General features: G+C 39.7%; 2 protein-coding genes across 4 annotated transcripts in view; one reads left to right on the top strand and one right to left on the bottom strand.

The window, feature by feature from the left end:
* Window positions 1-6,685: 6,685 nt before the first annotated feature.
* g3bp2a (G3BP stress granule assembly factor 2a) lies at window positions 6,686-16,579 on the bottom strand. 2 transcript variants are annotated; one of them, XM_085459078.1, is made up of 13 exons: window positions 16,375-16,579; window positions 14,552-14,670; window positions 14,389-14,470; window positions 13,864-14,037; window positions 13,381-13,471; window positions 13,178-13,283; window positions 12,880-13,060; window positions 12,481-12,582; window positions 11,851-11,953; window positions 11,688-11,747; window positions 11,446-11,577; window positions 11,164-11,291; window positions 6,686-10,002 (listed from the first exon to the last, which is right to left on the bottom strand). In XM_085459078.1, the coding sequence occupies exons 2-13, from the start codon at window positions 14,644-14,646 to the stop codon at window positions 9,730-9,732; spliced, it is 1,527 nt and encodes a 508-aa protein (XP_085315204.1). In that variant the 5' UTR covers window positions 14,647-14,670; window positions 16,375-16,579; the 3' UTR covers window positions 6,686-9,729. The 2 variants fall into 2 exon arrangements, with proteins under 2 accessions (XP_085315204.1, XP_085315205.1); XM_085459079.1 differs by having other exon boundaries at window positions 11,173-11,291.
* Window positions 16,580-19,062: 2,483 nt separating this feature from the next.
* Window positions 19,063-24,365, top strand: part of pkd2 (polycystic kidney disease 2) — an 11,113-nt gene continuing 5,810 nt past the window's right edge. Inside the window, exons 1-8 of one of the 2 annotated variants that reach the window (XM_085459076.1) lie at window positions 19,063-20,031; window positions 20,462-20,575; window positions 21,259-21,392; window positions 22,174-22,424; window positions 22,526-22,750; window positions 23,510-23,738; window positions 23,823-23,993; window positions 24,115-24,296. In XM_085459076.1, the coding sequence (XP_085315202.1) occupies window positions 19,611-20,031; window positions 20,462-20,575; window positions 21,259-21,392; window positions 22,174-22,424; window positions 22,526-22,750; window positions 23,510-23,738; window positions 23,823-23,993; window positions 24,115-24,296 (1,727 nt within the window). In that variant the 5' untranslated portion in view covers window positions 19,063-19,610. The remainder of the gene's footprint in view (window positions 20,032-20,461; window positions 20,576-21,258; window positions 21,393-22,173; window positions 22,425-22,525; window positions 22,751-23,509; window positions 23,739-23,822; window positions 23,994-24,114; window positions 24,297-24,365) is intronic. The other variant, XM_085459075.1, reaches the window with a different exon arrangement.

Here is a 24,365-nt window from a genome sequence, read left to right as displayed (position 1 = left end):
GGGCAAGAAAACTAATGATTATGCTCTGTGATAGGCAATGCAGCGATAAAATAAACAATTATCAATTAAATCTATCATTAGAGGGTTAAAGTTTTTAACTCTCACACAATGTTCAAGTAAAATTGACTGGAGTAAAATGTGTCATTTAGTGCTAAAAAACACAAAGAATACAAATGTCTCTAAATTTTATACTGTTGTACAGGAGCTACAATCCTTTAAACACTGAGTTTGTTCTGAATTAAATTGATCTGTAACTATCCAGGTGGATTTCAGATCATTGTGCCAGTGGGCATCAAATCAAGAGAAATTGTTGATTTCTCAACAATTGTAACAATACAAATGTAAACTTGAAACTGTAAACTGTCGTTTCTGTGTATATGTAGTAGCGATTATGTATGATGCACATAAGGAAAAGAGGTCATACAGAGGTCAGAGGCTGCCTGGCAGATACAAGACGTGTATTAGGGCAGCATGGTGGCAGAGTGGTTAGCACTACTTCCTCACAGCAAGTTCCTGCTTCAAATCCTGGCTGGGGTCTGTCTTTACGGAGTTTACATGTTTGACCTTCTCCAAAGTACAACGGTCCAAAAACAAACACATGTTAGGTTAACTGGTGATCAAAGAAGTATTAATTAATACTGAATTAATATATACAATTATAGGGAGTGCAGAATTATTAGGCAAGTTGTATTGTTGAGGAATAATGTTATTATTGAACAACAACCATGTTCTCAATGAATCCAAAAAACTCATTAATATCAAAGCTGAATGTTTTTGGAAGTAGTTTTTAGTTTGTTTTTAGTTTTAGCTATTTTAGGGGGATATCTATGTGTGCAGGTGACTATTACTGTGCATAATTATTAGGCAACTTAACAAAAAACAAATATATACCCATTTCAATTATTTATTTTCACCAGTGAAACCAATATAACATCTCCACATTCACAAATATACATTTCTGACATTCAAAAACAAAACAAAAACAAATCAGCGACCAATATAGCCACCTTTCTTTGCAAGGACCCTCAAAAGCCTGCCATCCATGGATTCTGTCAGTGTTTTGATCTGTTCACCATCAACATTGCGTGCAGCAGCAACCACAGCCTCCCAGACACTGTTCAGAGAGGTGTACTGTTTTCCCTCCTTGTAAATCTCACATTTGATGATGGACCACAGGTTCTCAATGGGGTTCAGATCAGGTGAACAAGGTGGCCATGTCATTAGTTTTTCTTCTTTTATACCCTTTCTTGCCAGCCACGCTGTGGAGTACTTGGACGCGTGTGATGGAGCATTGTCCTGCATGAAAATCATGTTTTTCTTGAAGGATGCAGACTTCTTCCTGTACTTGAAGAAGGTGTCTTCCAGAAACTGGCAGTAGGACTGGGAGTTGAGCTTGACTCCATCCTCAACCCGAAAAGGCCCCACAAGCTCATCTTTAATGATACTAGCCCAAACCAGTACTCCACCTCCACCTTGCTGGCGTCTGAGTCGGACTGGAGCTCTCTGCCCTTTACCAATCCAGCCACGGGCCCATCAAGACTCACTCTCATTTCATCAGTCCATAAAACCTTAGAAAAACCAGTCTTGAGATATTTCTTGGCCCAGTCTTGACGTTTCAGCTTGTGCGTCTTGTTCAGTGGTGGTCGTCTTTCAGCCTTTCTTACCTTGGCCATGTCTCTGAGTATTGCACACCTTGTGCTTTTGGGCACTCCAGTGATGTTGCAGCTCTGAAATATGGCCAAACTGGTGGCAAGTGGCATCTTGGCAGCTGCACGCTTGACTTTTCTCAGTTCATGGGCAGTTATTTTGCGCCTTGGTTTTTCCACACGCTTCTTGCGACCCTGTTGACTATTTTGAATGAAACGCTTGATTGTTCGATGATCACGCTTCAGAAGCTTTGCAATTTTGAGACTGCTGCATCCCTCTGCAAGATATCTCACTATTTTTGACTTTTCTGAGCCTGTCAAGTCCTTCTTTTGACCCATTTTGCCAAAGGAAAGGACGTTGCCTAATAATTATGCACACCTGATATAGGGTGTTGATGTCATTAGACCACACCCCTTCTCATTACAGAGATGCACATCACCTAATATGCTTAATTGGTAGTAGGCTTTCGAGCCTATAAAGCTTGGAGTAAGACAACATGCATGAAGAGGATGATGTGGACAAAATACTAATTTGCCTAATAATTCTGCACTCCCTGTATAAATGGCAGTTAGGAGGATTTTTTTTAATTACACAGAAGTAGGTGTAATAAATACCAACTGTTTCAGTGTCAGTAACATTTCCACTTTCAGTTTATTATACTTGAATGATTATGACTGGACAGGATATGATATTTTAAAAAACAAATGTTGTAAAATCTTTTTTTCTTTTTTTTTCTTTTTTAAACCCACTCTCCCTGCTCTCCAAAACATTGTGTGAGGATTGATCATACATCTATTAATGTCAAATAGGCTATTTATGTTTTTGTTGTAGACAGTTATTATGAGGGACCATAGTATGCCATAATATGAAGGCATTTGGTTTTTATAGAGTCAACACAACCAGTACACATAATAAAACAAATAAAAAAACATAAACACATTTCATATACACAATGTTGCAATAACTATACAAGCACGAGGTGAAAGCTGTCCATTCTTAAAACCTTATAATATACAAAAATATATATATACAAAAACTGGCAACCTCTTATGCATTTTTTATGTATTAATTCTTAATTAGTTTACAAGAATCCATAAATCAATTTTTAATTATGAATACAATATTCTGTTACCTCACAAACATCACTTACTGTACCTTTAATTGATTGTTAGCCTGCAGACAGACATAAGCACACAGGAACCTTTTTCATTGTGTAGGTGGTCATTCTAATAGTGTAATTCAGGGTTGGATCAGCGCATACAAACAACCCAAACTTCCTAGTCAGCGTGCAGGGATTTAACAAAGTGAAAACAGTTTTGGTGTGTGCACTTTATGACTGATTCATAACTTTGTTACCTACTTTGGAGAATTTTACTATTTCAGCTTATAATTGCTGTCATATGTCTAGCTCAATCCGAGGGAAATCAAATTGTCACACATAAATAGGACACAGTGCAAACCTCAGGAAAGGCATTCAGGAAAGGACTGTTGGGCACTTGAACCTGTACAGTCTAATGCATTTTATTGACTTTTTTTTTTTGCTTTTAATTTTGAAATATAACTAATAGGTATGGTATAACTGTCAAATACACACCTAAATAATCCTTAAGCAGAGTGACTAAGTTTATATGTGTAGGTACTTACAGAAAACAGCAGGTAAACAGTAAAGTTTACAGAAACACACTCAGAGCAAGCACAAATCAAAGAAAAATAAAGTGAAACCAGAAACCAGATCTACTTGATTCTAACCTGCGTGTAACGCCAGGGCTGGATTAACCTGCCAGGGGACTATGGGCCCAAAGAAAGAATTGTATTTCATGGAACATTATATAGATCCAGGTCTGCTGAGTGGTGTGTGATCTGGATGAGAATAAAGAGGGGGAAAAATCTACAGGAACGCTGAGATAAGCATGACAATGTTCATTCAATTAGCTGTAAACATCTACACATGGATGTCTAGCTGCTTCCGGCTCACAATGAAGAGCCGGAGAGACAGCATTCAGCCAGAAGAGAACAAGTAAACCTTCACGCCACCAAATATCATTTCCCAACAAACACAACAGCACATGTTTGGCTGTTTAAATAAAGAATTACCTTTTAATTTTCCTACAGCAATGAAAAGTGTTTCTGTAACTGTGTCTTCAGTGCCCTTAACCCCCATCTACCATCTGCTCTGATGGCCGGGTTCATTGTTACTGATCGTGCCCTTTATTATGTGTGAATCTTGATTTGCATAAATCTTGTTTCTAAAGCCCTGCGCACAGCTGCTTCCACACAGCACAGGCACCACAAACCGATTCAAATGCACCCAGTAATTCAGTGTCTTTAATAAACTTATGTTGAAATTAGTGAAGCAATCCAGTACAATAATATAAAAGCAGTGGAGTTTCATCATTGCACATCAGAGCCATGACACAAATGACAAAGCAAAAGCAACATGTGGTCCTCTAGTGTCTTTTAAAAGCTTCACACAGAGAAGCCTGGACACATTTTCTGTCAGCTATGGGAACGACAACACCTGCATCTTCAGAGGTTTACTAATCTACCAAAAATGAACTTATACATTTTAAATATGGATCTTTAAATTGTGGAACAATCACAGAATGATGTTCCTTAATGTAAAACTGCAAAGACCTGGAATATCTCATCGTCTAGAGTACACAATATCATAAAAAGATTTTAAGAATCTGGAGAAATCTCTGTACACAAGGGACACGGCTGAAAATCAGTCAGTCGGGATCAAAATAGGGAATCATTGCATGGGCTCAGGAACACTTCCAGACATTAACTGAGGTAAAAAAACAAAAAAACAAAAAAAAACAAAACATGGATGCCACATTCTCCAGACTCGGTTGAAAATCATACATCTCTGACTGTATTGAGGTGCTTTAGGTCCCATGAGATTAGCAGCACCATCAATGCTGAAACGTATATACAGGATTTCAACATAACCTCCTATCCAGATGACCTGTCTGTCAGGGAATGCCTTGAGTATTTCAGTAAGATGATACTAAACCTCATACTGCAGCATCTAATATAACAGCATGGTGTTGTCCACAAGTTTCATTGTACAATGACAATAACCGGTTGTTATTTTATTTTTTAAAGTAACCGAAGACATTTCTATACAAACAAGCTTTTAATTCATTTTTTTAATTGTTTCATATTATTATTTTATGTATCTTTCTGGTTTTATTGTGAAGCACTTTGTGATTTTTATCGGTGAAAAGTCCTATATAAATACATTTTACTTACTTACTATTCTATTCTATACCAGTAGAGGAGTCTGGGTGGCGAAGAGGCCTGGCAGCAGTCCAGATCTTTCACCAACTGAAAACAATTGGAGCATACCTTAATCCTTAAAAATTAAATTCCTTGAAAAAAATAAAGGAGCCTTGTACTGCTCTCCTACTGCCTGGATGTTTGGTACGCATGGTCCACCTCTGACAACAGGAAGGCTGTGCACAATGTAATTAACAATTCCCAAGAAATCACTGGCTCCTGTCTCAGGAAAACCAGGGTCATTACAGGTGACCCCTTGCACCCTGCACACCACCAGTTTGACCCACTACCCTCTGGTGAGCGTCCAGGGTCACTAACAGCTTCTTCCGATGGGCCACCACACCTTACCAATCTGAGCCACGGTCTCATCACTCAGGCCACTCACAAACAGACTCTTGCCTTTCTCTTGTTTTGTATATATTCCTCTAGATTATATATACACATTATTTCATTTCATAGTTACTTTTGTATTTCAGCTGCTCAAAGCACTGCCCGTCAAATAGGCCCAAGGTGCTTAAAACATTCCTCAGAAATTCTGGTCCATGTTGGCGTGATGGCATCAAACAACTGTTGCAGAGATGATCTGAGATTTTCATGGCATCAGAAGATGGGTACGATGTGGTCTTAAAAAGATGGACTCGGGTAGGCTGTGGCATTTAAACAATGCTCAGTTGGTAGTAAGGGGCTCAAAGTGTGCCAAAAAAGAACCTGAACACTCTTACACCACCAGCAGCAGCGTGGACCATTGATACAAGGCAGGATGGATCCATACTTTATGTTGTTAACGCCAAACCCTGAACCTACCACCTAAATATCAGGGTACAAATTGAAACCCGTCACGTCAGGCAATATTTTTTTAACACCTTCTGTTGTCCAATTTTAGTTCCTGTTCTTAGGTAACAGGACTGGCACTTGGTCTGGTCTTCTGCTGCTGTAGCCCGTCTGCCTCAAGGTTCGACATGTGTTCACAGATGCCTTTTGCACACCTTTGTTTTAATGAGTGGTTATTTGACTCACTGTTGTTCCTATCAGCTCAAAGTAGTCTGACCCTTCTACTCTGACGTCTGGTATCAACAAAGTATTTTCACCCAGAGAACTGCTGCTCACTGGATATTTTTCTCTTTATTGGCCCATTGTCTGTAAACCCTGGAGGTGGTTGTGTGGGAAAGTTGTAGATTAACTGTTTCTGTAATACTCAAACCAAACCGTCCGGCACCAACAACCAAGCCACGTTCAAAGTCACCTTTCTTCCTCATTCTGATGCTCGGTTTGGGCTTCAGCAGGTCGTGTCTACATGCCAAAATGCACTCAGTTGCTGCCTTGCGACTGGCCGAGTAAATATCAGCACCAAGAATAACGTAGCCAGGGACTGTAATATAATTTAGCAATCCTAATAATAGAACTAATCAGTTTTAGTATTAGGATTAAGCAGCAGGAAACTGATGCATGGGTGGAGTTAACAATTCCATCTATCGCTCCAGTGTTACAGATACTAAAAATGTTAGCTGACAGCCATCAACCACTTACAGAAACTAACAGGAAAAAACTGGAAGAGAGAAAAATGAGTTTGTATGAGCGAGCTTAAGACTTTCTGACACCTTTTAAGGCTATTTTGAGAAGCAATTTTGCAAGAAACTTTACAGGGAGTCTCTCTTTTCCTCCACAACCCTATGTTTAATATAGTTTGTGTTTGGAGGCTTAAACTTTACACGGCCAACGAGGGGAGTCTCCTGTAAACATGACAAACGGTATGAGCGGTGATGTTATCAGTAGTTTATTGTATGTTAATTCCAACACATTCAAAATGGAAAAGAAAGAAAGAAAAATAAAATAAGGACCTAAACGTTAAAAAAAAAAAAAGGGGGAAAAAAAAGTCTCCACCTACAACAGTTTTGTAATAGCAACAAGGGTAAACACAGTAAAATGAAGATGGCAGCCAAATGTTTACCACACTTGCTAAAGCCAAGAAGATACTTCTATTTCCATTTAAAAAAAAAAAAGGGTTGGAATGATTTACAATGAGGATCCATTAACTGCACTTTTAAATCACAGAAAAATAAATTAACACTTTTTCTTCCTTTTTCCTTTCGAGGATCCTTTAAAGTTTCGAGAGGGATGAGTCGTTAAAGACCTCAGCGAGAAAAGAATTACCCATCTATAAATTTCTACCTTCGAACGTTTTACCACCACTGACATGGAGAAAGCACGAGATCGGTTTGAAAGCATGATGGCTCTTCACCACTCTCTTCATTGACCGTTGCTGTAAAAAGTATGATTGCAGTCAAGTGCCCGCGTTAAGCAATTACCTGACAAATAGACATTTGGTGGGGAGGGGGTGGGTGGGCTGAGGCACTCGAGGACCAAAGAGCTGTCATTTTTCTGCAATGTTAGGTCAAAAGCTGTTACCAAGTTTAAAGTTTAAAAGCCATTTCCACATCTGAAAACATACCACAAAATTACCAAGCATGACTGTGAAAATCTACCTTGACGATACCATACTTATTTACCACGTCTTGTTTCAACTGCGAGTGAGAAGGAGAGATTTCACACTAATTACGAAGAGCAATTTCTTTTTTGCAGCCAGATGAGAAATTTGGAGAGGTTGTTGTGTTGAGACTGACGAGATTGTCCCAGAAATGTTGGAAATAGTGCAAAACCACCAGACAAGGAAGACCTCATTAGTATATTTGTCAAGAAAAATGCTACATCATCATTTTACTTCCCGTTTCAGTGCAAGATAACAAAAGAAAAAAAAAAAGAAAAACACGTTTTCCTTTCCAGCCGAAACCAAAAGGTCTTCCCTCCCTTAGAGTGGTAACAAAAAAAAAAAGAAAGAAAAATGCTAATGGACAAGGAGGAGCTGACATGTATGGCATTCAGATAACTCAAAATATGCACAGTGAATAATCAGCATATGAAAATACAAATGTTTTAACGCTAGAAAAGTGAGTGCAGTTATTTGCTTGTCTGTAGGCTGGAGGGGACCGACGAGCCCCACGCATACAGATCTTTACAAAAATTGTTGCTGAGGAAAAAAACAAAAAAACAACAGTCTGACAACTTGTGAGTCCAGGGGTCAACCCGATTGCTGCCATGAGTCGATCAAAACTACGGCCAGTGTCTGAATTTTATTCTGAGACATCGCCGAAGCGTCAGTTCAATGAAATCGTGGTCGTGCGGAGCTATGATCTGTTAAACCAAAAGACCAAGAATTCACTGCCACCATTTTTAATGTACCTTGTTTTTTTTTTGGAGGGTGAAGTTCTTAAGATGTGGGGCTGCACCTCTTTGCTGTTTTAACAAAACAGAGCATGAGGCCCCTATTGTCTCTACAAAACCCACGACACACAATTACAACAAATGTACAAAACTCACAGCACATTATCTGTAGTAATAAAACAGTATGGAAAATGAAATATGCACCTGAAAAACAAATCTTATGAATACTGCAAGTATTTTTTTTTTCCCCCCCAAAATCTGCTCTCAGCAGATACCAGTTCAAAAAAAAGAAAGAAAAGAGCAGCTGTGTAGCAGCCCCAAACCACTTTTAGCTTTAGTAAGACTGGAAAAGGTGAAAGAGAAGGCACCATCATGCTTTTATCAAGTCGAGAGAGAAATGGATATACACAGAAAAGCGAAACATACAGTAAACTATGATTTTTGCTGTACATTTATTCAATTACTCCGCACTTAAGACAGGAAGGGAGGGAAGAGGGAGAGAGGTGTTGACCATCGTAGTTTCGCAGTCTAGCTGGCAGGACTTAAAAAAAAAAAAAAGAAGAAAAAAAAAACCTAAACACTCAAGAGGGGATCAAGAGGGGGAAAAAAAACCAAAAAAAAAACCAAAGAAAGAAAACAGAACAAGAGCAAGCCGCCATCATTATTACTCTTCTATTGTTCAGCTTTGTTTCTCATTTATCCTTTGTTTCCTCACTCATTGGGTGTAAGTCCAGGATTAGAGGATTTTTTTTGATTCATAAATGAGAGAAAAGTGTCATGTAGATTTGTTTATCTTGTCCATCCAGCAGTAATCGAAAGGTTGTTTTGGGTCAAAAATGTGAAAAGTACATTGGTCACAGCCGACAGGCTGCGAGTGAGGCCTGCCCCGGTTAAGTCGTATCGCTTTGAGACAAAACAGGTCTCTCCAGCTGCGTCCCGAGCATGGATGTCAACGTAACATGACAAAAGTACCCATTAGTGCATATTGATGAGAGCATTATGCAATTTTGAAGCAGTGGTCTCTCAAAAAAGAAAAAGTAAAAGGCAAGCTTTCCCCCCAGGAACTGCACAGAACTTTGCATCTCACTCTTCTCGACCTGTGACGGGCAGAAAACCATACCATATAAAATGTGCAATAGAGGGGAATTCTTGAAGCAGCGCCCCAGTTAAGTCAAGGCATATATAATCTCTTTTGATGGGCTGTATTATTGTGGTTAAGTCTCATCAGTCCCTCCTAATGTGGCAGATTACTCCTGGTTGGTTTGCCTTTTTTTCCTTCTTCTCGCAAATTTACAAATTAAAGTCTGCGAATTCTTGAGAAACCTGAAAAGGATGCTCAGCTCACAACTAATAAGCGACATTTTTTTGTTTGCTTATTTTGTTTTGTCTATTTCACAAACAAATGGTTGACAGGCTGTGTCACATTCCAAAGCATAGAGGGAACAAAAAAAATAAAATAAAAAACCAAACAAAAACAAATATATACTTTTATACATGAAGATTTCTTTTCGTTAACGAGAACGGTTGAAGATGAAGAACACGATACTACTTCCACACTTGAAGTGAGGAGGGGCGCTCTTTTCAGCGACGAGGGGTCGTGAAGCGGCCCTCTCCCTGGCCACTGGAGCCCCTTCCAGAGCCCATGCCGGGTTTGGGGGCCATGCTACCACGAGGCGGCGGTCCCCTTCCATCACGCATCATCCCGCTTCCCACGACGCCTCGTGAACCTCCGGCACCCCGATCGTTGCGCCTCATGTCCCGACGTTCGTCTCCCCCACGGGTCTCTCGTTCACGCACTGCTCTCGTCTTCTTCTCCTCCACGTTCAGACGCACCTCGCCTCGAAACATGATGGGCTGCAGGGAAAATTAAGAAGGGCACGGTCAGTTTCACTTTGCTCCTCTCCCAGACTATTTAAGCATTACTCTCCAGGTCTGTTTCATTCAGGTGGCAGCGACCCAGAGTGAAAGGACACTGGTGAGATTGACATTGCTGCCAACTTGAAAAGCGTGTTTTTAAGGTTTATCCTTACCACCTCACTGACCAATAAAACCCCACTATTACCTGCTACTGTGTAATGGCATCAATTTCGATATCAAATGCAATTTCCTGGATTTTTCTTGTCTCGTGGGCATCACTGATAACCCCAGCCTCAAACAGCAAAATCTTTCCCCACCCCATAAAAAGGACTCTTGAGCATGTCTGCAGGACTGGTTGAGGCAGAGCTGCCATTTTTGTTCACTCCCTGAAAATATGATTCTTTACACCTGCACTTATGCGTCTGTGTGCTGGATCTTCTCCACTGTGTCAAAATGGCCACTCTTTAACTTGAACTCCAATTTTGTTAAAGAAGAGGCAAAACCTTTTGACTGGGTTTGGTGGTGTGCAGACATTTTGTTACTGTGGTCCCCCAATTTTTAGTGGGCAGGCATAAGGTAGTGCAGAGACTTCAGGGAATTGCAGTAACACATCTGCTTATCGTCTCATCATGGATTCACAGAGAAAACAAAACAAACATGTGCTAGGCTGGATGTCACAGATTCAGGATTGGACACTGATAAAGACCCATGATGATGCTTGGCATGAAAGTTGGGCCAGTTTGACAGCAGAGTTGTGTTTTGTCTGTCAGTGGCTAATTTGCAGATGCACTAGTGCAAGCAGTCAGAACAAGATTTTTCACAGAGCCATCAGGAAGAGAACAGAAAGTCTGAAACCAGTCTAGACACACTCAAGGAAAAGACCCTTGAAATTTTTTCCTTTCTCTGGGTGGAGACACGATAGCAATTTGACTTCGTCATCTTGCTTTCCTCTTTGCATATTTAAAATCTCAATATGTGACTGACAGGACAAGGGATGCAAACAAATATATCACAGAAAACAATGACTTATGTTTCAATCAGTATGTATTCAATCTGAGCACGTAGGTGAACCCTAGCATCAAATGAAATGTAGCAATGCGTGTCACCAAAATCCACCACCAAATGAAACAAAGTGGGTAATGAAATGTTGATACATGCCCCTTCTACCTTGGCCCCCAGGATTCTCTGCACAGGCTCCGAATCGTCAAAGACAACAAATCCAAAGTTAGGCAACTTCCCACCAACGCCCTTGGTGTTGATTCGCAGTTCCACCACAGTTCCATATGCTGAAAGATCAGGGGATAAATTAAAAAAATAAATAAAATAAAAAATTCATCAATTTTGAATATTTTTTTTTTAATGTGGAAGAAAATAAATATATTAAAAAAATAATTATATATATATATATATATATATATATATATATATTTAAAAGCATACTCATAAAAAACTCTTTGAGCTCGTTTTCGTCAATGTCATGTGGAAGATTGCCAACAAAAAGCTGGTGGCTGTCAGGGTACCGAACAATTCGCCTGCTATCCATGTCACCAGACTCTGAATCGCCCCTGCTACCTGCAAATCAGAACAACAGGCAATGAAAATGTAGAATCACACATCGGATCAACAACTGAAAAATGTTCTCAGTAAGAAATAAAACAAGTGCTTTAAACAGTAATATTTACCTTTGTTCACAAAACTCAAGTGCTGTTTTCCTGTTTGAGAGTCTGAAGAAGCAACGCCATCTAAAAAGCAACACAGACGTACAGATAGTATAAATAAACCAGATTTAAACAAAAAACCAAAACAGAGGAATCTTCAATCTGAGGAGGTCGGTGTTAGCATTACCAGATCTGGGACCCCGTGGAGTGAAGGGTGGTCTGTCGCGAGTGCGCTGGTCTCTGGGGCGAAGAGGTGCCGTCTGTGTCTCCGGCTTTGCATCGGCTCTGGGCTAAACAAGGCAAATGAGAAATTAATATCATCTCAGCTTTATCTAGGATCAGACAGAAATCTGTCCTTTTGTGCTGGGGCTGTATGTCATTCTGATCTTTTCCTGACAAAACTTTTCCTTTTTACTGGTTGTTCAACATATTGGTTGTTAGCATTCAAGCGGTTGCTTCAGGTTTTAAAGAATTGCTGAATTTCCTCCATATTTTCCTTGAGGAGACTGCATATGCTGAATATGCCTGGTTCCAAATGAAAATTTTTATTTTGTTTGCCGCATGAAATCGGAAAAGTCCAAACACGTGTTAGTGTCCTTTTCAATGAGCAGAGGTCATTCACACATGTGTACCAAAGTTATTGCTCTTCTTCATCACAAACATTCAATGTGATGCACGTTTGAAATGAGCACTGCAAGAGACTTCTAAGAAGGGCCTACACCTATCAGAGGGGCACCTACAGTATCTCATTATTAAGGTTTAATTTACAACAAGCTCTCTTGGTTTTTAAGTTAATAAACTCATGGTAGTTATTTACCTGTGAGCTTGGAGCCTTAACCACATGGGGTGAGATTCCAGAAGAGGTGACTGTGCCAGAAGGAGGCAGGTTTTTACTGGTCACCAAGGCCCAGGAGAAAGGCTGTTAGGAGTACAGTAACGCATCATTAGGGCTACACTGATAATGCTCAACAGCCACACTGTCATATCAATGTTTGTAACTTTGATTAGAGCGCATTAGTGCCATGTGGATTCTGTATCGTCCTGCTCTGTGCATCTTAACATTACAAAATGCATTGTTTTTCCTTCTGGCTTTAAAACTGGATCACAGTAAAGTTGTTATTCTCTAAAATGTTAAATGCATCACTTTAGATTCAATGAACTTGTATTGCCCCTTGTAATATGAGATGGAAACCACTAAGAAGTAATTTCTCCTCACCTTGGGAGGCTCCAGGGTGTTTGGTGGAGACTCCACAGGGACTGGTGAGGGTGCCTTCTCCTCCATCTCTTCAAGAACCTTCTCCTCGACCTCGGGCTTCGTCTCCTCTACCTTGGGCTCTGGTTCGGGTTCCGGCTCTGGCTCTGGAGCTGGTTCTTCCATGGGCTCTTCAACTCCGTTGCTGCAGACCACAAATAAGGAAACATGAAACAAATGTGTCACCTCTGCAGACGGATCATATTTGAGAGACTTTCATCTTACATTTGATTGCACCGAGTTCTAATCAAGTTCTGCGTACCTGACGGGGTGAGGTTCATAATAGGTGCTGCTGTTTGGGCTTTCCTGAAGTGGTTCAGGGGAAGTCGGCCTCTCCTCTGGCTCCTCTTCAACCTCCTCCTCCGATTCTGCACAAACAAAAAAAACAAGAGCACTTTAAAATATGAACATCTACTTAAACTCACTAGTTTTAAGAAAAAGAAAAGTCACTCATGAAAATCTCACCCTCATCAAGCTCAGCTTCGGAGTCTCCAAAAACCTCATCCTCATAACAGAAGATGTCATTGTGGACGTAGAACTTGTTCGCCACTGAACCCTGAGAACATGAAAAAAAAGAAGAAAAGAAAAACTGTTTAATATTTATACACAAACGGCACATGTTACAGTACTTCATGTATATCTTTTCAATTAGGCTGGTCTTGTGTAGCCCTGATAAGAATTTATTAGTCTTTGTAGGTTTTCAGTCATCCAGGTCATGGTGGTTTAAGGATCTTGGAAAGAAAGCAACTGTACTTTTCATAAGTAGCGAGTTTCATAAAGATATTCATCAATTATTCAGAACTGAAGATGCCTCTTGGATGAGAGGTGAAATGTCATCACAAAACTTCTAGTCGCTTTCTTTCCAAGATCCTAACACTATTTACTTATTCCCTTTATTGTGAGGCCACTTTGAGACAAGTGGGAGCACCAAGAGGTAGAAGCACTCACCTCTGGAGCAAGCACAAACGTTTGCATGAACTTCCTCATGGGTTGACCATTGTTCGACAGTTCTCCGAGGACTTGTACCACCACTCCATCGCTCAGTGTGGCATGAGCATCCACGTGCCTGATCTTTGTGTGGCATTCACTAAACTGCAGCGACATGACCTTCTTGTGGATTTCCTAAAATATGCAGGGAGGGGAGAAAAAAAAAAAAAAAAAAAAAAAGAGAAAATGAAGGAACTAGGAAAATAGGAATCTTATTTCTAGACTCTCAAACTTTTAATTACTAATTTGGCAGGTTAAAAATCAGCAGAATTTACCCAGTGTGTTTTAATTTTATAAGTATACATCAGCTCAGGATGCAAGATGGTATTTTTACCTCTGGTAGTTTAATAATACCATTTTTTTTACTTCCCCGTACATATATTCTTTGCAGACAGCGACTTATTTAAAACGTTTAAATTCCATTAAAATGACATTTCACTAAAATTAAGTATTACCCCATTAATGAGCTGGGGCTACAGTACCTACCGCTTGCCCATACACTGCTTCTGCCAACTTTCCACTTGGGTCGAGTCCTCCATGAACGTAGGAAGAATTCCTCCCGTAAAACCTAATCGCAAGTTAAAAAGCATCATTACCCATGCACAAATTTCCCATCAAATAGACTGTCATGTAAACATTTTGCAATTACCTGTGCAGAAAATCTGGTGCTTTGTTTAAGAGTGTGTAATACTGTCTCACAAACTCCCGCCCTACAAGCAGGGGACTTGGCTTCTCCATCACCATTTCTTTGGTAAACAATATTAAGTGCTGAAATGAAAAAAAAAAAACAACAAACAAAAACAAAACAAAAAACGACCAGGATTTAGTTATTATACCGTGAAGAGCATGCATTTAAACATTCAGTTGGTGATTACACATACCCTAAACCACATTAGAAAAAGTGAAAATATTTAGTTTGTGGAAAAACATCGTGGAAAGCCTACCACATAATACTTAAGATAACTCAATACTATTAAACAACACCGTGCATAACTAAAAAAACAAACAAAAAAACAAAACAAAAACGGCCATATATTTTTAGCAACACTCAAAATTCCTCCACTAGGATTACATCTGCATTTTACAGCACTGGCTTAAGCTAGGCAGTCATAATAGAGTGGCAACCGAGTGACGGACACAGAAAATGAAGTTCAGAATCAGTTAAAGCGCATCGTGCATTGTTTGCGGTCAGGCCATTTTAAGGAAGTCCATGTTGAGCACACGCAGTTGCAGTGCCTGAGGTAAACATGGATGTATCTGAGCAGCAAGTACAGGAAGTACAGAAAGGTCTCCTCTTTGCTAGAAAAGCGCTTCGTTTTCGTCGTCTAGGCCCACGTTTCATCAAACCAACATTAACTCCATACCAAAAGCAAGACAGTTGACTGTTTAGCTGGCTGGCTAATACACTAGCCGACATTCAACTGCGCCATCACGTCTATCCAATGAGACAAAGAGGGAAACCAGCTGATGATTAAAAAGGGAAGCTAGTAGTGCAGGTGCTCGGGTTAACGAGTGGAGAAAGCCAGCGAAACTACCGCTAAATTGAGTTGCAACTATACATCACGTTCATGTGTTATATCTGCGTAACCATATGTAGATGAGTGGCCTGCTATAAAGGGCCTTTTCGTCTAACCACATTTTGTCATCATTCACGTTTATCACGTTAACAGACGGATCCAAAAACAGCACCGTATGTGCGCCAGTTCTAGAAGATTAATGAGCACTGAAACGTTAAGCTGACACACGTTATATAGTGGACTGAATGAATATGAATGCCACTACCGGCCTCTTTGCTGTCACCGTAAACTGCTAACACGAGCCCAGCAAACTGAATCGAAACTCAGAGCCTGCGACACTGCTAACTGGCTAACACTAGCGTTAGCTGACTTGTGGCGTCGTCGTTTTTTCTTTCGACAGGGACCACTTGTTCAGACAGCGGGCATATTTCATTTACACGCAACCCTGGAAAACAGACAACATCCACACATACATACAACTAGCAGGCTGTTTGAAGGCAGAGCTCGGGTAAATCAAGCCGACCTGATGTTAAGCCCGGCGTTAGCAATGGCTAAGGCATTTGCCATTGTAGTTAACCAACAGAGAGGTTCCACTACTGATACTATTCACTCACTCTTTTAAAATTTGTTACAAAGCCCAAGTAAGATAAAGCTCCCTCACACTTCTATTAGCCAACGCCTGAGTGTCCAGCTATTATCAATGAAACAAGTTAAGAGCTAATGCTAGCTCTCAGAGACAACAAAGGAAGACGATTTAACTAACTTGATTCAGAGTTAAAACGTCTAACCACACAGCTAATGTGGAATATTTGCACAATAATGACACATTTTAGTCGCCAACTCTGAATTATTACTGGCTGTAATCGATTGGAATAGTTGCGGTGTAACTACACAATGCAGCTAACATTAGGCTAGCTGATGCTGTAACCATTAGCTTAGAGGAATGCTAACTTACCTTGTGAAAGACCTATCTATGTAGACAGAATGGTGTGTAATAAATAATTATGAGCAACCGACTGTAAAGGGTTCTGAATTACAGAAAATCCCAAATGAGATACTGTGCGATTTCCCACGCTGCTCTCACTGACAGTTTATGATCTCTGCTCTACCAGAGATTGAAGATTTAAAGCGATAGCTTCGATTTATTGTTGTACCCCTGCAATCCGGGGCTGGGAACCCCCATTACACAAATTCAGCCAATGGACTGATTACACTGGGCAACAAAGAGAGTGACGTCAGATAAATAACCACGCCCCTACAAAACTATCCGCAAACGTGTGGAGCGTAATTGAAACGGTACTCATGTGTTTTTAAACTCTTTAGTTGCCCTGCATTGAGGTTTTTGCGGTGTTTTGATATCGTCTATGTTGATATATACGTAATTGTCTGTAGCATGCATACTGCATGCATAATAACATGCATACTGTATACTGTTTAAACGTGCATATCAAATCCATAATTCTGTGATTACAACGCATTCTTTTGGTAAAAATCTCATTACAAACCAGTTCTAACTGTGAACAACTTCTTCTCCTTATTCTCAGCTGTTCCATTTAGGGGGTCCACCTCTAATTCTCCTTATCACTAGTATCCTCTTCTGTCACACCTACCCTCTGCATGTCCTCCGTTAAATCCATGAATCTTTGCATATTCAACAGTAGCCTACTCTGTCCAACATATACACTATCCATCTTCTTCATATATCCGAATCATCTCAGCCTTGCCCATTTATCCTCGTCTCCAAACTGCTCAACCCGAGTTGTCCCTCTGATGTACTCAGTTTCTATCTGGTCGCTCTCAAGAAAATCTCAGCATCTTTAGCTCTCCCACCTGTACGTTGGTTACCTGTCGTTTTCTTAGTCCCACCATCTCCAAACCACATATCATAGAAGGTCTCACTACCATGCTGTAAACCTTTCCTTTCACTTGCCACCACCCTCTGTTCTCTGTTCTAGGTATTTAAACTCATCCACCTGCTCCCTATTCTCACCATTGATTACAGTGTTGTCTGCAGGCATCATAGTCCATGAAAACCCACCTGACAACTATAGAAGAAACTCATCTCTATCAGTCGAAAGATGACATAATATTTTTCCAGTACACCAGGGCAGGACCGTTTCTCAGTCAAAGTTGTTAGTTTATTTTGATTTGTGTGCACTGACTGTTCTGCTCTAAGATGTTTACTGTATGTTTCTCTGTCTTCGGATTAATTACCTGTGGAGACAGAGCAAAAGAAAGCTTTGTGAAACTTAACTGAGACTTGACACCAAAAGTGAGGTTATTTAAACCGATGAAACAACAGTGAAGCATGATTTCTGACATTTAACTCTATCTTTGATTTTGGGTTTCCCAAAAGTGGATATTAAGCACCACCATGTGGTCAAACAGGCTTAATGCCTGTTACTGTGGGACATTTTTTTCTTTGCTGGTAAAAAAAAAAAAAAAAAGAAAGAATAAAAACCTGCACAAAATGTAGGGAAAGGTTAAAAATAATCAATCTTGGTTGCTTGGTGGTTGATATATGTGTTTTGTCACTGACGTAAATAGAAACAAAAGCTTGATTTAATACTTTTACAATGTTTCTTAAAACAGTTTGGTTTACTAAATTTAGGTGAATAGGCAAAGTTTTGCTGATTTGATGTTTTAAAAAATATATAAAGTTAAAGTCGAAATAATTATTTTGTAAGATGGGTGACTTGTACATTTTTAATATCTACAATCTGGAAATCAGACAAGCTTGTTTTTTTAATATCATACATCTTTGTTTTTAATTTAGGATGTATAGTGCAGAGAAAGTCAGAGCCTGATCATCGGTGCATTATACATGTAACACCTCCATTATCATGGCTTACTAGAGTGCTGGAAAGACACAAAATAAAAAATCTGAAGTTGCATTTTTTTAACCTCCAAAAGTATTGAGAAATTTTTTTTCCATAATGTTTGGACACATGAAAACACATAATACAAATTAAATTATATAATAACTAACAAAATGGAGAGCAGACCGTAGGTTAACATCATTACCTAACTAAACAAAATTACTGAAACCATGTTTGTTTGTGGAGTTTGTTTTTAAATATGTGCTTGAGATTTTAGAGTTGTTGTTACACCCATGTATAACTACAGAAGCCCAGTGTGAAAGCACGTTATTACCAAAGGGTCAGCTTGACCATGATCATGCATTTTATTTAGAAGCTAAAATGCAGCAGATCAAATATAGTTCCCGCTGATTTTGACGGGGTTTTTTGTTTGGTTTGGTTTGTTTTTTGCATGTGGAGCACTGAAATTTCTGACCTCCTGTCAGTACGCTCCTCTTAGCCCAGTGCCTTGTTGCCATAGCAACCACAGACCCAAACACGCAGCGCTTGTGTAACTTTATAAATAAAACCTGTGTTACATTTTCAGTAAGTGCAAAGCTTACTGGTTGTTAAAAGAAAGCTAAAAAAAAAAAGTTTTCAAATAAAATTACAACTTTTTTTCAAATTCTGAATTCTGGGTTTTACTAATTAAATACAACCCTACACCTTTTACACGCTGTAAATCCAAACAGTGAAATCTTGTTAAGTTTTATTAAGACATTGGGGTTAAAAAAATTATATCAATTTCATTAAAAAAAAAAAAGTTCCCCCTGTGGTATTTTCCATCCTTTACTGCGACGCCATGACTTCTACTGTAACCCGAGTCCAACCCAAGGAGTTTTTTGGGGAAGAGTAACAAGAACAAGATGGCTGTCCCGGGATGAGAAAACTATATTCTTTTTTTCACGTAAACACGGCATTTTAATGCAGCGGACAGTTCAGTCCAAATACCTGTTTATCTAACAACTTTAACCACTTTAAAGGCATCACTTTGAAACGGACGTCGTTTTTCACGGGACTTTTCGGGAAGTTTCTAACGGTTTGTTGAGGGTGGAAACTACTGCATTAGCTATGAGGAGCAGGACATCGTTACTGAGATCTCTTTACCGTGAATTTTACGCACACGGCAAGGTTTTGTGATCTCATTCAATTGGCCATTTGACTAATTTTCTGCTTTATTTGTTTGGTTGTTTTTTAAGGCGTTTAACAGTTTAGTTTGTCACCTCTGAAAGCTTCAGTCACTGCTGTTTATGGGTAACATTTAGCTTTTTCGCATGCCCGCACCATATTATAATAATAAAATACATAAATAAATAATAATAATAGCTGGACCATGAGTTCATCTCGAGTCAGACCCCAGCAGCTGCCTCAGAGCCAGGCTGCTAGGTCGGCAAACAAACTCGACTCAAGTGAAGGGATAGAGATGGAGAACATCCAGCATCAAGACCTGGGTCTCGGTGGAGTCGTAGGCACCCCGTCCCCACCTTCGCGACAGGCGTGGAGCCGGGATAACCCGGGTTTTGAACCAGAGGACGAGATCATGGAAGCAGACTGGCCTCAAGCGAGTCCCGGGAGAAGGTCGGCGTCCACGACCTCCGGCAGCAGCTGCAGCAGCAGCGGTCTGGGTAGCTACAACCGTGGGGGCAGCAGCACCAACATCCCCCGAGGAGGACTCTATCCAACCCCGACTTTGGAGCAGCAAGACAGGCATGGGCACCCCAGCTGTCTGAAGCAGATACTCCAGAAAATCAGAAGTAGGTGACGATTTTTTATTCTTATTGTAAAGAATAACGCCAAAAAAACTTGTACGGTTCACTGACAGTCATGCTATTTTTTTTTTACTAAGTGTTATTTGTGTTTTTACTTTGTAACTGTTAATAAAGACGATGCACGCATAATAAAAAACAATACTTTATTTTCGTCCATTAAAGTAAGGAATCACATATATGTTTGAATTCTGTATGACCACCGCTTTCTTCTCTATTGTTATCAGTAAATCTGAGTTCAATAATTGCACTAATATTGTCCTGATGTGTCATAGCCTTTATTTATCTCATGTATATAAGGTTTTATGCAAAGATGGAAGCCTCGAGTGTTGTCACTCTTCTAAACTTTCCTGAGATAGTTGCACATTTTGTCTCTGTGTAAATGTTGCACGTTAATAGTTAACTGTTTCCTTTGTAGTTCTGTGGGGCACAGAGCTGATGGAGGAGAGTGACAGCAGTCGAGAAAGATACCTCAGGAATGTACTGAGGGAGATGCTCACATATATCGCATTCCTGATCACCATCTGTATCTGTAAGTAAACATGCGAGTCTTGTTGTGTCCTTTAGGAGTAGTTCCTCAGAAGTGACTTATTACTTTGATCATTATTAAGAAATACTTAGGAGATCCCCCTGATAGATAGCATAAATTAAGCTCCAGATAACAGTTGTGGACTGAACTGAGAGTGACTCATGGACAGCTGTTTAAAATGTGGCATCTGTCCTGTTGCTGAAAATTTACTTTCCATACTCACAGCTTAATGAGTCTGGCAGAAAATCTAAATTTCAGCATTTGTCAACGGGCATAAATTCAAAAAACAGCACAAATTTCAAATGGCAAAAAGAAGTGGCATGTTTGGGAAGAAAGTTAAAATAAAATAAAAAGAACTCATAGTAAAGTTTTCCCTTCTCTCTTCTTGCTGCAATAAAAAATGCCAAAGTGTGGTTTAGGGTGGATCAGGAAATGATTTCCTGGCAGACACCATTAAGGCTTATTTTGCCAGCCTGAGCCTGACTGTTAAAGGCATTTTCCAGAACTACTGAAAAACTGCAGAGAATAATAATGCATTACAAAATTAAAAGTAGATTCAGCCTAATTTTGAATTTAAATGTTCATAGGGTCCTTACACAGTCAGAATGCATGTAAACTGTGTCATTGATGCTGGTGCTAATAGAAATTTCCTTCTCTTTCCTGTCATATCCTGATTTGTTCTGCAGTGACCTATGGGATGGTGAGTGTAAATATGTACCATTACACCAAAGTCATGTCTCAGCTTTTCCTGGACACGCGGCTGTCTGCCGGGGACCCCTCTACTTTTAGGAGCCTGTCAACCATGGAGGATTTCTGGAAGGTAAAGTGTAACATTCATCCTGTCGTTGATGTCTTTTACTTTTCTGCAGTTTTGTTATCATTTCACAACATCTCAAGAAAGGAAGGTCATGTTTAAAGGAGTACTTTAAAGTCAACTTTTTCAACTAATGCTTATTTGCTCCCTACTGATGAGATGCATTTGAAGTTTCTGATTTTGGTGATTTGGTGATAGTGGTGATTTTAATATTCATGTCTGCTGTGATGCTAAATCCCTGGTCAAGGACTTTCTAAATGTTAATGACTCTTTTAACCTGACACAATGGGTCACTGTCCCCACTCATGAAAAAGGACACATACTGGACTTGGTCCTATCCCAGGGGTTGTATTTGTGCGTTACAGAAATATATTATTTGTTTAACAGCTTCAGTCATCGTTGTTGTTTTTATTCGTTGTTGTTGTTGTTGTTTTTATTGCATCATTGTCGTGCATTTTCCTTGTTTAGTTGCTCTTTAGTTTGTATAGTACTTTGTATATGTAGTATGAGCTGTTGGAAATGTGCTATATAAATAAGTTTGACCTTGATCTTTAGTTTGTGTTAAGCTAAGAAACTTTAACTTTCGGTTCATATTTATCAAATACATGTGAGTGTGGTGTTGATCTCATCTGTGAACTATTTCTTTATTTTAAAAGTGCATGGCAGTTTTAGTCTTGTGAAGTTGGTGTCCATCAGTTCAATCAGTGCAAACTTAGTAATAAACCACACTTTTGATTACAAGAATTAAAGATCTTTCTTCATGCCTTTGTCTGCCCTATACTCTCAGTTCACAGAGGGACCTTTCCTCAATGGCATGTACTGGGAGGTGTGGTACAATAATAAGAGCCTGCCAGAGAATCAGAGTCTTATCTACTACGAGAACCTCCTTCTTGGGGTGCCGCGCCTCCGACAGGTCAAGGTCCACAATGAGACCTGCTCTGTCCATGAAGATCTGAGGGATGAGGTCCAGGACTGCTACAACCTATACACCCTGACCAATGAGGATACTGCCCCCTTTGGTCCCAAGAATGGAACCGCGTAAGTTCATGAGTTTAAATTGGTTACATAAATATGTATCATATGGGATGCAGATATATTACTATCTACATCCTGTATGTTTCTCTCTTGGCCTCTGTCAGGTGGTTGTACACCCCAGAAAGCGAGATGAATAGCAGCAGTTACTCAGGTCAGGTGTCTAAATATGGAGGTGGAGGATATTACCAAGACTTGTCTCGTACCAAAGAGGAGTCAGCCATCCAGCTGCAGGTTCTGAAAGATCACTTGTGGCTGGACAGAGGCACTAGGGCAGTCTTCCTCGACTTCTCTGTCTACAACAGCAACATAAATCTTTTCTGCATCGCCAGGTAAGAATCAATAGCCTTGTCATAAATTATAATGTTGGGTTGTAACAGATTTATTGAGCTGAAACTAAAATAACAAAACTACAGATAACATACTTTGAAATCATTATTATAGTTAAACGTAGGTACAAATATCTTCAAGAAAATGCCTAATTTTAATGTTTCCTGAGTTTGCTACTGAAAATTCACAATTTGAAAATAAAATAAAGTAAATCTAAAAATAAATTTGCAGTTTTAATTGCAGCACAGAATAAATTTACTATAGACCCCTCTTTTTAATATATCATTTTTTAGATTTTCCTCTTGTATGACTGGACTATTAGTTTTAAGGTCTTTATAAGCAGAAATGGTGAAAAATGCCCTTAGGTCAAATTGCCTATTTTTGGATTCGATTCTTGAATTTAAACTGAATTTAACAAAAAGTAAAAAGCTTTTAGTATTCTGTTAACTAAAATGTGTGTGGTAGCATATGGTTATCACCCGGTGCCTATCCACATTACTTTGCTGAACCTCAATGGTGGTGACTAGTATGGATGTATACACATGGCTAAATCCAAGAAGGAAGTTGCTGAGGAAAATACTCACCAACTTAAATCTACTTTGCCTTCCATTGTTAATGAGGATTAGAAAACCTAATCATGCTCCTTCCTGACTTATCATCAGCCAGATTCTTGATTTACACACTTTAGTTTGATTTGTTTCCACAACATAACAATGCCAGCTACCGTTGCAATAGCTGACTAAATGTGGTGCATTTGTCAGGTTGCTGGCAGAGTTCCCTGCTACTGGTGGCGTAGTGACCTCTTGGCAGTTCCAGACGGTGCGACTGATACGATACGTGTCCAGCTGGGACTATTTTGTTGGGATGTGTGAAGTGGCTTTCTGCCTATTCATTCTCTATTATGTGGTGGAGGAAGTGTTGGAGATCCGCATCCACCGCCTACATTACTTCAAGAGCCTGTGGAACTGTCTCGATGTTCTTATTGTCACGGTGGGCATCAAGGTTAATTTTAGGATGATTACAAATTTGATTTGATTTGATATTCACAGACTTTCACTTGTTTGTTTCTTTCAGTTGAGCATTGTGGCTATTATTATGAACATAACGAGAACAGCCATGGTTGGAAACCTGCTGAGAGGCCTGTTGGAGAACCACACTGCTCACCCCAGCTTTGAGCCTTTAGCCAACCTGCAGGTTCAGTTTAACAACATGGCTGCGGTTATTGTCTTCTTTTCCTGGGTCAAGGTAAAAAAAAATCTTCTTCCTTTACTTCATTATTCATCCAAGAGACCTTCAAGGAACACTTAGTGGAATTCACCAATGCAGCAGAGTCGACTAATGCGAACACTGTCTCACTTCCTCTCAGCTTTTTAAGTTCATCAACTTCAATAAGACCATGAGTCAGCTGTCCAGCACCATGTCTCGCTGTGCCAAGGACCTCATGGGTTTTGCCATCATGTTCTTCATCATTTTCTTGGCTTACGCTCAGCTGGCCTACTTGGTGTTTGGAACTCAAGTCAACGATTTCAGCACTTTCCAAGCCAGCATGTAAGAGCCTTGAAAATTTAGCTAATGAATGTAGGAACACCTCAAACCAGTGTTATTTCCTATTGTTGT

This window comes from Copadichromis virginalis, linkage group LG6 (assembly GCF_057382275.1).
Source record: "Copadichromis virginalis isolate Kocher_CV1m ecotype Utaka linkage group LG6, C_Virginalis_male_GT1.1, whole genome shotgun sequence".
NCBI lineage: Eukaryota > Metazoa > Chordata > Actinopteri > Cichliformes > Cichlidae > Copadichromis > Copadichromis virginalis.
Note: the sequence above shows the minus strand (reverse complement) of the source record. Positions and strands in the feature narration are given on the sequence as shown.

Coding starts and splice junctions, on each gene's coding strand:
- g3bp2a (XM_085459078.1), bottom strand. CDS start 14,646: ATGGTGATGGAGAAGCCAAGTCCCCTGCTTGTAGGGCGGGAGTTTGTG. Junction 13,284..13,380: donor CGAAGCTGAGCTTGATGAGG/GTGAGATTTTCA, acceptor TTGTTTGTGCAG/AATCGGAGGAGGAGGTTGAA. Junction 11,954..12,480: donor TTAAGGCTCCAAGCTCACAG/GTAAATAACTAC, acceptor TGCCTTGTTTAG/CCCAGAGCCGATGCAAAGCC.